Raw genomic sequence first — 13,049 nt, 5'->3', positions numbered from 1 at the left:
GTCTGGCAGCTCTTTGTAGAACTAATAGATGAGAGAGAGGTTGCTTTGTTTTTATACAGTATTCCAATGTAGCAGTCATTACTTTGGTATTAGCCTTGCAGGTAGCAGCTTGGATGTCCATCAAGGTATTAATAACAGCATATGGGTTGTGAGTGTGACTGCATATAAGCATATGCTGCAATCAAAGCTGCAAACTCTAAATTGGGCTTCACTTGGGAGTGGGTGCCCATGCCACATGCACAACACGCACACACACAAATGGTATTATTACTTTATTATTACCTTGAGTTATGGGATGTGCGCGCATGGCTGGTGCGTATGTGAGTGTGTTTGTTATTATGTTGAATTATGTCTGATTTTGCTACTCGTTATGTGTCTCTCATACAGATATGGAAGACAGAGTACACCAGAACACAATTACCTGGCCCTCCAGAAGAGCCTGTGTCCCCAGGGCAAGACCGAACAGAGAGAGACGGTAATGTTCCAGGCAGTAGGGCAGGATATGCATATAGGTATTGTATTTATAACAACACAGATGATGGGAGTGTCTGACAGTAGTAAAACTGTGAGGCTAAGATGCGAATGCACAAAATGATTCCTATGTTTTGTGTTTCAAAACGAAACCCATTTCTATCTAATTAGATAAATCCTTAAGTGTGAGATGATTATTTTTAACCGCTCATCTCCGAGCTAGACAGTGTAGTTTTCAGATGAGAGCTTGTAATGCTTACCCCATCCCTCACTAGCATTAGGGCTAGCAGGAATTATGTTGTTATAAAGTTATTAAACATAGAGGCAGTAAACACTGATGAGTAATTCTGCTGACGTGTGTGTGCTTGTATAATTTAGAAAGCAATAATACCCAGATCCAATTTGGCATACGTTGGTTACAGCCCCGCGTCACCTCATAGGAGTATTATGCTTGGTAAATTACATTGAGACAAGTCTTTACATAACGCTGAAGCATTTATATTTGAGGGATTTGTCCTCCCTTTAACAGCCTGCTGACCATAGATAAACACTGCGTTAATGCACATTTAGATTTTTTTATTTTTTGTGGGGACCGCTGGGTCAGGGTTACAGACAGAGTGGACACCTGCCCGGTGATTCAGTAATAAATGGGGGTTGATGTATTCTCACGATGTATCCACAGTGAGCAACTCATGCCAGGTTAAAGGCTGGGAGAGACATCTGGTGTTGTGTCAAGAGCTGAACAGAAGTCAGACTGTGTCGCAACGCCGCTTCAAGAATAATCCGGCCATCACAGCGCTGGCCTTGTCCAGGTACAGTAAATATCATGCAGCTGCTCAAAGCAATGAGAGGAGGGGATTCAGTTTACGCTTAACAACTTCAAACTACATTTAACTCTTTGTTCTTTAGAAAAACATTTCATTTTAAGTGTTTTCAAATGTAATACACTTTTGGAACTGATTGGAAACTGAATTCTCACCAACTCTGACTCCCACTGTTTTATTTCAAGCTTTATGACCGAATACATTTGCATAACGTCACTGATTTGAAACGATTATTTAAGCACACTCTCTTCTGTGTAGGAGTCATGCTACTCTGTTGGCGGGCGATGCCTGGGGCAGAGTTTTCACCTGGACCTGTGAGTGAGAGGTGGCAGGTTTTGAGTACAATCATGCCTCCGGCCACCATTTCTACACACCCTTTATCCTCTCAGAGAGACTCTGACACTGGAAATCTATCAGAAGAGTCCCCAGGGACAAGACCGAGCTGAGCACTGAGAAATGCTGTATTTCAGTTCAGGTCTGTGTGTGTGCATTCAGGGAGATCATTGAAGCAATATTTGGTATATTCAGGTCTCAGACAATATAGAATATTTCATCTCTTACATGATATTTATTTCTGTATGTTTCTCTGTAAATACTGAATTTCAACAAATATGAATAAAACTGTTGACGTTTGCTTAAGCTGCCTCCTGTGGATCTATGATTCATCACTGAAATCTGAGTTGGCCAGGCTTTTGTTTTATCTGGGATTCATGAAGGTGAAACCAGGGACACTGGCTAAAATTCTTTTGAACTGCTGGGTGAATTTACATTTGCTTGAAAACAATACTTTCAATGAACCATTACTGCTCCAGCAAAACTGGTTGAATTGGGCAGCTTCAAACTTAAAGCAAGAGGGATTGTCTAAATAATGAACAAGAGCCTACGTGCTTGGTCACGTTCCCTGAAAAATATATATTTTTTAACACTGTTGTAAAGCTGGAGCATTTCATTTCTCACGAGCTGCACGACAAGCATCCATTATCATAAAAAGTATGGCATGCAAATGTCAGCATTTTGTTCTACGAGGGTTGTAGTGTTTTGTTTTGGTAAATGTTTGTGGTACCAATAATTCAGGATGTTTAGATAGCTGTAAATAGTTTACTGATTTTCTTTGTTGTTTTGCGCAATGTGTTTTCAATCTGCTCTGTAATGTGGAATTTGTATTTGACTGCTTTTTTCTCTATTGTACCATTATCCTTCGGAAGTTTACACTCATCATGTCGCTCAAGTCTGCGTGTTGTGGATGATGTAAAATGTGACTGCGTCTTGTTGAGGTATCCTTTATGCTTGTCTGAGCTTTTTGTGTGTGTGTGTTTATGGTTAACCAAGGACAAATATGCCTTTTTAGCCCCATCAGACTGTTTAATCTGTAATCATTGTAAGGCCTCAACAACAAACTCTTGGTTAAATGTGACTCAACTGAGAGACCATATGAAACCCTTTCAGCAACGATCTTAATCTTTCAATGGAAAAAGTACAGTACTGACACTCCTACATCAATGCACTGATAAATAATTAAGATCATTTTAAATGATGGAGATTATGGAGGCTTGTTCTCTTTCTGTGTCTGCCTTTCTCACTTGCTCCCTCATGCACATGCGCCACTCCTCTCTATCATAAAGGAAGAGGTCTCTCTCTTTAACCTTTGTGTGTGTGGCTAATTGTGCTAAGTGGAGTAGCTTAATAGAGTGGAAAATAGTCCTCATAATTTTCCCAGAGAGCGAGCAATGACCTTCTCTAAAGACAACGGCCATCTCCATTCTCTCTACACCGCTGGTTTTATGATATGAAATGTCAAACCACTGGGTTCCTCAGAATAATTAAATCAAATAAATTATTGCACCTAGGCAGAACCATCTTGTAGCCTAACCCAATTATAATGCACTGTAAAGCTAATTATTAACCATGATTACAATTAGTCTAATTTGAATAAATGTAGTCATTAGCGGGTTCATCCTAGTCAGTGAGTCTGAACTGTGGGGGATGATGGTCTCTCTCTCGATCTCTCCCACTCACGGAGAGAGGGGTGCGGATGTGCATCGTTCTCTTTCTCTCTGCGTCTCCATCCTATTTTTCACACACTGACCTTCACAAAATGGCCTTCACCCTTCACCTTTCTTCGGTGCTTGAGCATAATGTCTGCTGCTTCCAGGATTTCATGTTTGATGTTTATGCCCATGCCGTGTTGATCAGGTTTTGAAATCCAAAGCAGAAGACTCCCTGTGCTGTTTCTGTCCCCCCCTCTTTTTTTATGTCCTTGTTAGAAAATCAAAACGTAGACTTAATATTGGCTCCATCTGGTAGACATTACACCAGACTCGTCTCATATTTTATTTGGCAAATATCAGCTTTTGCCATCAAAACAAAAGAAGTCCCACTGCTTACAGCCATAATTTCAATATTTTGGGAGATATTTGTTTTCTTGCCAAGAGTTAGATGAGAAGATTGAAACCAATCTCAAACTAGTCTGGAAAATATGAAGCTAGGACCAGCAACTGGTTAGCTTAGCTTAGCACAAAGACTGTAAACAGGTGGAAACAGCTAGCCTTGCTCTGTCTGAAGGTAACAAAATCAGTCTATTGGCATCTCTAAAGCTCTTGTGTGTGGTTTTTCCAGAGGGCTAGGCCTTTGTGCCAGGCTATTTCTTGGCTGGGGGTTTCTCCTGGACCTCACTCCCTTGCTGTACAGAAGTGAAGTAACGGATATTAACATGTGAGCTTTAGAGATGCTGGTGGGTGTAAACTGTTAAATGACTTTTCAGTAGCCAAGACATGTTTAGATGTTGTGTCCTGTGCTGCTATAATGTATAACAGACACTGAATGCACTGCAGCTGTTTGTAGTATCATCTTTCATCGCATCAAAAAGATATTGCTTGTGAACCCAGACATATTGTAGACAAATCTTTAAAGAGACCATTTAAAACAGTATTTTTATAAATCAAAGACTGTATTCTTAAACGTCAGACCCAGGCATATATTTATTTATTTGGTGTATTAGTACTGGAATTATAAATGCAGTTGAAAAGTGTTACAATGCCTTACGACACTGCAGAGTCTGGACAACAGTTTCTTTCCACACAGTCTCCTGAGTTTATACAGAATAGTTAACAGTAAGAGCATTCTTATAAACATCTGGCTCACAGGCCAGCGATGCCAACAAACAAAACAACAGAATTATAAGACCCCAAAACTGCTGTGCTGGAATGGAACTGCGCAGAGAAAACACAAAACCCTCATTTACCAACAGTTGTAGCGTACTTACAGCCAAAAAACAAATGCTAAATGCCATACTGATAGTTCATAAATATAGTCCTTTGGATCCCACTCCACATTACAGTTTGGAGAGCTGAATCTCTGCCCTCACCAGGAGGCACCATGACATCCATGTGTCCAGAGCTGCTGTCTTTACAGCTGTTTTTCCTGGAAGAGTATCTGAGCGTACACAGTGTCCGGGCTGGAGGGTGTGGGTTCAGGGCTGGAGGGGGGCTCCGGCCTTGGTCTGACCAACTCCAGTTCTGCATATGTCAGACTATCCTCCTGTGATACTCGAGACTGGAGGAGGGAGGCAAAGAGTGAGATAAACTTGAAGGAATTTAGCTCAGAGATAAGACAAAATAAGAATTATATACTTGTTAACATAGACCTTCCAGAAAAAAAGATGTGTACTGTATAGGGAGTGTTGTCTGCATTTAATCGTCAGCAGACAGTAGTATTCTTCCCATCTCCATGGTTAACATCCCCTCAATGCTTGTCAGCTGCAGAAAGTATGTGTTTACAGGGTTTGCAGGACCTCTTGGAACATTCAGTTTACTCGAAAAACATTTGGTACAATAGGATTCCTATTCGACATCCTCAGATCCTCCTAGTTGCACTAATCCAATCAGTATGTTCGTGCAAAAAAAAAAAAAAAAAAAGCTCACATCTCTGGAGCTTCATTTCACTACAAAATCACAAGAACGCCATCAGTAGAAATACTGATGATCCTTAGTTTGAGTAGTTTTCTTCTGTATATACTTGACATTTTTATTGTAGATATAAAACCAATGAAGCACTCTAAATAAATAATTGTGTTTGAGAAGCAATAAAACCAAATAGAATTATCAAGCTCATAACTGAATGAAGAGACGGCAATAAACTCCTGTAGACAATCATGCAGTCGTGAGACAAATTCCCTCTTGCACGTATCTCAATAAGAACTCTGTGCATGAAAAACATCATTTCAAAATATTAATAAATACATTTGAACAGATATACTGTATTAAGTTCAAATGATTTTATGGAAGAGGTCGACGTGGGTATTTTGCTTGTATGATGGGTGAGAATGAGGAGACTTACAGTGGCAGAACTCTTTAGATGAGTCTTTAACCTTCTGGGCTTCTGAGGTCTCTTGACAGCAACAGGCACTGAAAAACAGAGACTGCTTTAATTGACTCAAAACAACAGCCAGGAGGAATGAACGTAAAAAAAAAAAAATGACTATGGGATTGAGAGAAAATCATCCTTCACAACCACTTTGTATTAAACCTAATCAAGGTGTAGTTGAGAACACAAATAAGAGATTTATTCTTTCGTTTTCAGCGTCAATGTTTATTTTACCTCTGACAATACACTCCGCATGACCCAAATACAGTATAAAGTTTCATTCTCAGACTGTCCTCTGCCTCCCAGAGTCTCTGAAACTATCCTGTTTTTGTCATGGAAATTGAATTATGCTAGCTATATCACTTTCTTTTGTACTTGCAGGGAATTTAACCCCTAATTCCTTTTCTTGAGGCCAGAGCCTCGTTCAGCCCCCTGAGACTGTTATAATGTCTCCAGTATGTTTAGAGAGGAAACTAAAGTACTGATAAATTGTGAGGTGACACTTTCAGTCACTGTCCCCCCTTAACAAAACGATTAGACTGGGGTAACATCTGATCTTGGTGGTTCAAATCAGAATGCAGTTTACTGTGTGATACATTTACACTTTTATTTATCTCTCAAGGCCTATAAACTTCTTTAAAATTAAACATTGTGAAAAAAATACCCTTTGCTCATAACTCATGCGCATAATGAGGACATAACCTGTAACGAGGGGTCACAAGTAGCCTTTGCTCCATTTTAAAAGGTCACAAGCCTAAGAGTTTGGGACACTCTGGCCTAGTTGAAAGAGTTCAAAGAATTTAACCTTTCCAAGAGGTTACATTCTGTCTTTGAAATATCACTTTACCTTTAGCTGGTATGTGTGGTGGCTCCTCGGGTAGTTTAGGTGGTGTTACAGTTACTCTTCTGTCGGTTTTCTGTCTTGTGTCTTTCCTTTGGGCTCTTGGGGAGGAACTGGAGGAACTGCTCGAACTAGTAACAGTCTCTCCTGAGCTGCTTGGAACAGAGGGGGAAGTTTTTAATTACTGATGCAATTGACGATTCTTTGTTTGATTATCTGTTGAATATTTTTGCGATTGATCAATTGACTTAATGTATTAAAATCTCTCAAACCAGCAATCCACATCCTTATCCTTATTTAATGATTTAGTCAATTTGATTATCAAAATTGTTCATGATTCATTTTCTGTCATTTAACCAATACATACCTACTTTCTGGACACTTGACCAGAAGATAACTGGCTGTGGAAAAAATAGCAGATAAAAGCATGTTGACTTGCATGAAAGTTTTGAAAAGTAAAGATGTTAAAATGTTGAAAACAAATAGTGGTTTTACCTTTGAGCCTGTGTCTTCTGTAAAAGTACTGGCAAGTGAGAACCAGCGTGAACAGGAAGATGGACAACAGGCCCAGTGAGCAAATCAGCACGGCACACAGATACACATCTTCAAAACAAACATAGAGAACCTCAGAAAGAGTCATCTTATATTAAGACTTATATGGTGAAGCCAAACAGCAGGAGCACTAGAGATAAAAAACAGTACCTGCAAATAAACGTAACAGTCCTTCACTGGTACCATCATCAAGAGTTAAGTGCACTGGAGAGAAAAAAGTTATAAAAGTCAGCACAGACAGTATGTTGAGGGTAGGAAATAGTGCCCAGACTAAGTATCTTTGTAAATTGCTGTTTTCTAAAAGCACTGACCCAATACAGCAGACAGACTCAGTGGTTTCCAGAAATATCAAAACTGCTGTCATGAAGGGAGATTCTGCTGCTGCATTAGCCAAACGCACCACACATGCACACACACACAGGCCCGCCTGTATTGCTGTTTTTGGACGGTGTTCGGGGGTTCCCCGCCGCTCTGCATCTCCATTTCCTTTTGTTGGTAGCTTCACAATTGTTTAATGTTTCAATTTTCTTTGTGTATTTTATGGTGTGAGAAGAGAAGGAATAAGGAACTTGTTGTCAGTGTGTGCCAATGAATGATGGGTTCTTATAGGTCAGGGGTATTTAGCAAGAGGTTGAGGAGAGTCAACAGAGGCTATGTACATAAATTAGTCTTCCCTATAATGAGCTTTTAATATGTCTTTGATACCCAGGTTGATAAACATATTAATAAGATATGATAAGATATTAACTCTAATTGACTTCTTGCCTGTTTCCAGACCACTGAACTGCCTGTTTAATCGTCAAATGTAGTCTTGGCTGTTCAGGCTCTATATCATGTTAATTAATGTCAGGGAGAAACACAATGGCTTTTTATGTTATGACCAAACATGAAACACTGTATCAGATATGTCAGGCATCAAATGCAGCAGAAGATACACCTTAGATAACATCACACAAGTGATATGTTACTGTTGCTGCCTGTATTCGATTAGCTCTTTTCCACACATACAGTATTTTAATTCTCTAAAACTCTATGGTGTTTCTGTTATTTTGTCCAACCACTGTTGTTTATTTAATGAACAGTAATGACAGCCAAAGAAAAAGTAGACAAACTGTAGAGTCCTTCTCATCTAATGAGGTGACAGGCTACATTTAACAGGCATCTCTTGACTATATGAGCAGTTAACAGTTAATGTAAGTAAACCACACATCTGAACTTTACACCGTGGTTAACCACATCTGATCAGTGCACGCCACCCCAGGTTAAAAGTTTGGCTGTTAGGGCGCTATTAGAGTACAAACTCTAAAAATGAGCCATCGGCTAAAACTCTCAGGGTTTGAAAGTATGTAGTCTTAAATTCTGTTCATTTTACCAGCAGAAATCATTCAACCCAAAGGTCTGAATTTGAGTTTAGAGATGTTCGAGAGAACAAACCATCTGTGCAAATTCTTCTGAATAAGAGTAGCCCAATTATCTCAGGGTGTAACCTTTGTTCTGAGATCTGCAGAATGCAATCTGCAGACAGAGGGGTTCCCTGGATTACAGTTATAGCTTAGTTTTTTCTTTGTTTAACATTATAATGTCAGCTCTTGTGTTTCTGGTTCTGTGGTCAATGCATGTCGGAGATGCCTGAGGTTGTGTGGCTTCCTTAGTGGGACATTGCCCTGAATATAGGGCAGGGCGTTGTCTGATGGCTCTGTCTGACTCAAACCTCTGTGCTTTTTCTGCCATAAAACTAGTGAAAGGTAAACTTGGTGCAACTTCGTCAGCTGTGGCTATACCTACACACTGTGTTGCAGCTTCGTAAAGCTCTATTGTACCCCCTTTTTCCAGTGCATCCCACAGTGAGTTGTCTTCCCTGCCAATCAGTCCAATTAAATCAGATAAACAATCACACTGTATGAAAAAATATTCATTACTGTGCATGATTTTAAAATAGTCCTCAAGATGATTTGTTCAGGTTGTTTATTGTAGGTACATATTGGCACAGACTAAAAAAGTTCCACTGCAACTAAGTTCTCCAGTAAATTTTCTCCTGAGACTGGCATAAAAGTAAACCCAGAGTGCTGACGTCATGTGTTTCAGAGTTTTTGAACGTAGCCAGCTCAGCAACACACTACCTTTTACTCCTCACACTCAAACACAGAGAGTGATATTGTTGAATGTGGTTTGGCTGTGTGAGCTCATTGTTTTGAGATGGAAATGCCAGAGGATTGGGGTCACACATCAACGTAAAGCAAATAGCACAGCTGGAGTCAGAAAATACATGCTACACATTTCTATTTGCCCTTCGTCCTCTATTGAATACTGCTGCTCCTTCTTTATTTGCTTATTTCCATTGCCAGATAACATGGACAGCGTGTCTCAGCTCAATGTGTGTGGCTGTAAGGGGATTCCTTGGAAAGGAATATTCCATGGAAAACGTCAGTAGTAATAACACCAGAAATCCCTTTTGTGTTTGATCCTGTCTTGTCAGTGACCACCAAAGGTATAGAAAAAAACATAGAAATGTAAAACACTTGATTCATTTCTTGTTAAAGGCCAGGTGGTGTACGACACAATGCACAGTTTTACTGTTTTGCCAGATGGTGATGAAAGATAGATTTGTTTTTCTTGACTCGCCTACCTTAACCAAGTGAAGGTTAAATCGATGTTAATATATTCCCTTGCATTTAATCTGACAAAAGGCAAAGTAAATGCTATCTGACTCCCGTGTCTGCTAGATAGTACAATACTTGAATACTTAAACCATTGCACTACTGCACACTTTTGGCTTGCCCCTCCACCAGGGGACAACGCCCAAGTGCTGTAGGGCTTTAACATCTTGCTCAAGGACAGGGAGGATGCTTACTGAGAAACTCCTAAAAACTTGGCCAACATTCACCCCATTATCAGCCAAACTGGGGCCCTGAGTCTTTCCAGAGACAAATGTGACATATTGAGCAGGGTGTGCAGCAATAGTTACCTGTGAGCTGTGTGGTGCTGGTGCCATTGGATGATGCTCTCCATGTGCTCCTGTGTTTACGAATCTCCTGAACTCTACAGGTGTAGAAACCCTGGTCCATTCCTGTCACACTGAGAATCCATAACCGGTACACTTCTCCCTCTGTTTCCTCATACAGACGAAACTTTGGCTGGGGGAATCGACGGGTGTAGTTCCCATACAGCTTCATTTTCTTTATGCCCATCTTCACAATCAGAAACTGAGAGCTCTCAAGGGCAGGAGGAGAGGGGGACGGAGAGGTGGGAGGAGGGGTGAGAGTTGGTGCAACAAGAGGAGAAAAGAACCAGCGAAGGATGAGGACACTTCCGCTCCTCTTCCTCTGAGATACGAGGCAGGAGAGCGTCAAGTTGTCTTTCTCTGTTACCATGATAACAGGCCCAGGGGTCACTGTCACATTCAGGGCATGACATACCTCTGTTGACAAAGGACACAAACGGTACAGGTAGTTTGTACAGCTGTCATTTTTTGATACGAGTTCCTTTTTTCAGTATATGTATTTCTTTGTTAATATTTTTGTAAGTCTGTGTGTACTGTTTTATAACAAAAGAAATCAAACCAAACCATAAAACTTTTCAAAACATGAGGACATTCACAGAGTGATCTGGTAGCTTGTGTGACTCCTCCCTGCTTTTTAAATTAGTAATTAACTCAAGCTGGTAATGTGCCCCACATGGAAAAAGTCTTCAGTTCATTTTTGCAAGATGTTTGATTTCCTGCCAATTAAACATAATTGTAGCATTTAGACAAAATAAGTTGCATGCCCACAGTGGCTGCTTGGATTTATGGTGTTAGAGCTCACACTATCACCGGTTCTGCTTTTATATTCATTCCATCACTCGATGGGAATTCAGTCTGTAATCACTAGAAAGTGTAAGAAGACTAAGAATGAGAGAAACTAAAACATACTTTATGTGCCTCTGTTTTACTTTCCTGGAGGTACTTGAGTTTTTTTCTGCTGCCAGCTGGGTCAGGTCTGTCTAGAAGAGACATAGAGTCTGGGCACAATATGTGTGATCAGAGAGGCAAAGAGAATCTACAGGTGGGAAACATTCATCTTATGGTACACCCTGAACCAGACAAAGAGAAACACGACAAGATAACACCGACCATCTGGGCTGCATTGCTGTTTTTTGTTTTGTTTTGTTTTTTTGCTGTGTTAGTTGGGGAATCTCCCTCAGGGTCTGTCTTATACTATTTAATGTGACAACAAAAACAGCAACAGGGACTCAAACCAAAAACAAAACTGAGTATAATCAAAACAATATAAGTTATACATCAACTTTATGTCAATTTATAGAATGCAAGTCATACATACTTCTAAGTTTTCTTTGCTCACAAACAATGAACTTGCTTAACTTCACGCAACTGGTTTGATTTTAAACAATTTTCCTGATTTGTTAAACACATTTTGCTACTTCAGTATTGACAATAATACAGTAATCATGATTAATAGTAACAGTAATCATGATTAATGCACTTGCAACTTTAGTTGTTGCAGAAACAATGCAGATTAGACAGTGTTTTTCCATAAAAGTTCCATAATACACTCAAAATGTATGGTTTCGCAGTTGTGTATATTAGATGACAGACCAGGTTAATACTTTAGACACATTCTCTTTCTTTCTTGCCTGCTTGCTCACTTTTTTTACTGGTATATATTGTTATAAACAATGTAAACTTACCTGTGACCAGAGCCTTAGTCAGGACAAGGACCACTATAGAGAAGTACATTTTCCACAGTCAGCGAATCCATAAACCCAGACAACTGCACAGCACTTACACAAGCAGCTACATTGAAAACAGAGACTGACTGCACAACCCACCAGAGCCCTTACCCACCATTAACTCTTCTCCTCTTTCTCCTCTTTTCTGTGTAATATGAAACAGTAAATGCTCTGTTCCCACTTAGAAACTCCCACTCACTCTCCCAGCTCTCTCTCTCTGTCTCTCTCTCTCTGGCTTTTTCTCTCTCACTCTCTCTTTCTCTGTGTGTCCTGCAAAACGTAGGAAATGTCATTTCCTGTGTTCCTGTGAAGAGTCTTGGACCACAGCCCAAAACCCCAGACCTCTAAGGCGATGGTCAAGACTCGTGGTTTGTGTGTGTGTGCATGTGCCTACCATACTGTGTCATTTTGAGAAGCATATGCAATAGAGCTCTGAACATGCATTTCCATTACCCAAATTTCTCTCTTGGGGTAATCCTCATCTTGCATCTCCAAATAAAGTTTACAAAGAGCAAATGTTGAAGTTCATGTATGTGACCTCTGTGTTTCTGTGTCTGCATGCATGTATTCATGTGTGGTTCATATGTGGATGTGCGTGAGTATGCTGGGACCTCTCCCTGTCTGGCTGCTGGACAGAGTGGCATGGGCTTGTCTCTGGCTGTGGTTGTCAGACTGTCCCAGCGGTATGAAGCCTGCTGCTTTATTGGGCAGGCTAAACTGCTGAGGCAGGGCTTCTGCTGGCGCTTCGAGCTCTGCCAAAGCCAAATGGAATTACACAACAGATTTAACCCTTCAGGTCGTATGTGGATTTTCTTAAAAACATGGATTCAGTGGAAAATGAACTGTGTTGATGAGGTAGTTTGAAATGTTTTGTTTTGAAAAGGTAGTAATTGTATTACATATACAGTATATACAGTACAGCTCAACTTTGAGCTATTAGTATTAGTTGAGTCATGTGTGTGAAAGTACTATGGAGAAATATTATATATTCTTAACTACATTTTGTACTTGAAGTTTGTCTCAAATTTTCCTTTACATAAGTGTTAAGTTCAAGTCTTTGCTCTAATGGAGGAACCGCTCTCCTCTGCCCTGCAGTGGTCAAAGCAGGTTACTGCTTCTCAGGGGATCAACTTGAGTTTACTTTGAGACTGGAGAATATATTCAGGCACTCTCACCACAGCCATTTACATTTAATCTGAGTCTGGCAAATATAAAAAAAGACATTTTCACACTGTGTTATTTGTGTCATTGGATCCCATAGGTATAGTATG

General features: G+C 40.1%; 2 protein-coding genes across 6 annotated transcripts in view; one reads left to right on the top strand and one right to left on the bottom strand.

Moving 5' to 3' along the window:
• Positions 1–1,934, top strand: part of wdfy4 (WDFY family member 4) — a 38,906-nt gene extending 36,972 nt beyond the window's left edge. For all 4 annotated transcript variants that reach the window (XM_019254325.2, XM_027276119.1, XM_027276128.1 and 1 more), the window contains exons 63-65: positions 388–475; positions 1,154–1,283; positions 1,554–1,934. In XM_019254325.2, the coding sequence (XP_019109870.2) occupies positions 388–475; positions 1,154–1,283; positions 1,554–1,617 (282 nt within the window). In that variant the 3' untranslated portion in view covers positions 1,618–1,934. The remainder of the gene's footprint in view (positions 1–387; positions 476–1,153; positions 1,284–1,553) is intronic.
• A 2,328-nt stretch (positions 1,935–4,262) lies between these two features.
• On the bottom strand, positions 4,263–12,546 carry vstm4a (V-set and transmembrane domain containing 4a). 2 transcript variants are annotated; one of them, XM_019254326.2, is made up of 8 exons: positions 11,894–12,546; positions 10,016–10,468; positions 7,201–7,254; positions 6,994–7,101; positions 6,866–6,899; positions 6,505–6,650; positions 5,631–5,698; positions 4,263–4,847 (listed from the first exon to the last, which is right to left on the bottom strand). In XM_019254326.2, the coding sequence occupies exons 1-8, from the start codon at positions 12,069–12,071 to the stop codon at positions 4,701–4,703; spliced, it is 1,188 nt and encodes a 395-aa protein (XP_019109871.1). In that variant the 5' UTR covers positions 12,072–12,546; the 3' UTR covers positions 4,263–4,700. The 2 variants fall into 2 exon arrangements, with proteins under 2 accessions (XP_019109871.1, XP_010735855.1); XM_010737553.3 differs by having other exon boundaries at positions 11,737–11,964.
• Positions 12,547–13,049: the final 503 nt, after the last annotated feature.

The sequence above is a fragment of the Larimichthys crocea genome, chromosome III (assembly GCF_000972845.2).
Source record: "Larimichthys crocea isolate SSNF chromosome III, L_crocea_2.0, whole genome shotgun sequence".
NCBI lineage: Eukaryota > Metazoa > Chordata > Actinopteri > Sciaenidae > Larimichthys > Larimichthys crocea.
Note: the sequence above shows the minus strand (reverse complement) of the source record. Positions and strands in the feature narration are given on the sequence as shown.

Excerpts from the sequence above, each read along its gene's own strand:
- vstm4a (XM_019254326.2), bottom strand. The coding sequence starts at position 12,071 with ATGACATTTCCTACGTTTTGCAGGACACACAGAGAAAGAGAGAGTGAG. Across the intron at positions 10,469-11,893 it reads AAAGAGGAGAAGAGTTAATG|AGGTATGTCATGCCCTGAAT; the intron begins GTGGGTAAGGGC and ends CTTTGTCAACAG. Across the intron at positions 6,900-6,993 it reads CAGAAGACACAGGCTCAAAG|CCAGTTATCTTCTGGTCAAG; the intron begins GTAAAACCACTA and ends TTTTTTCCACAG.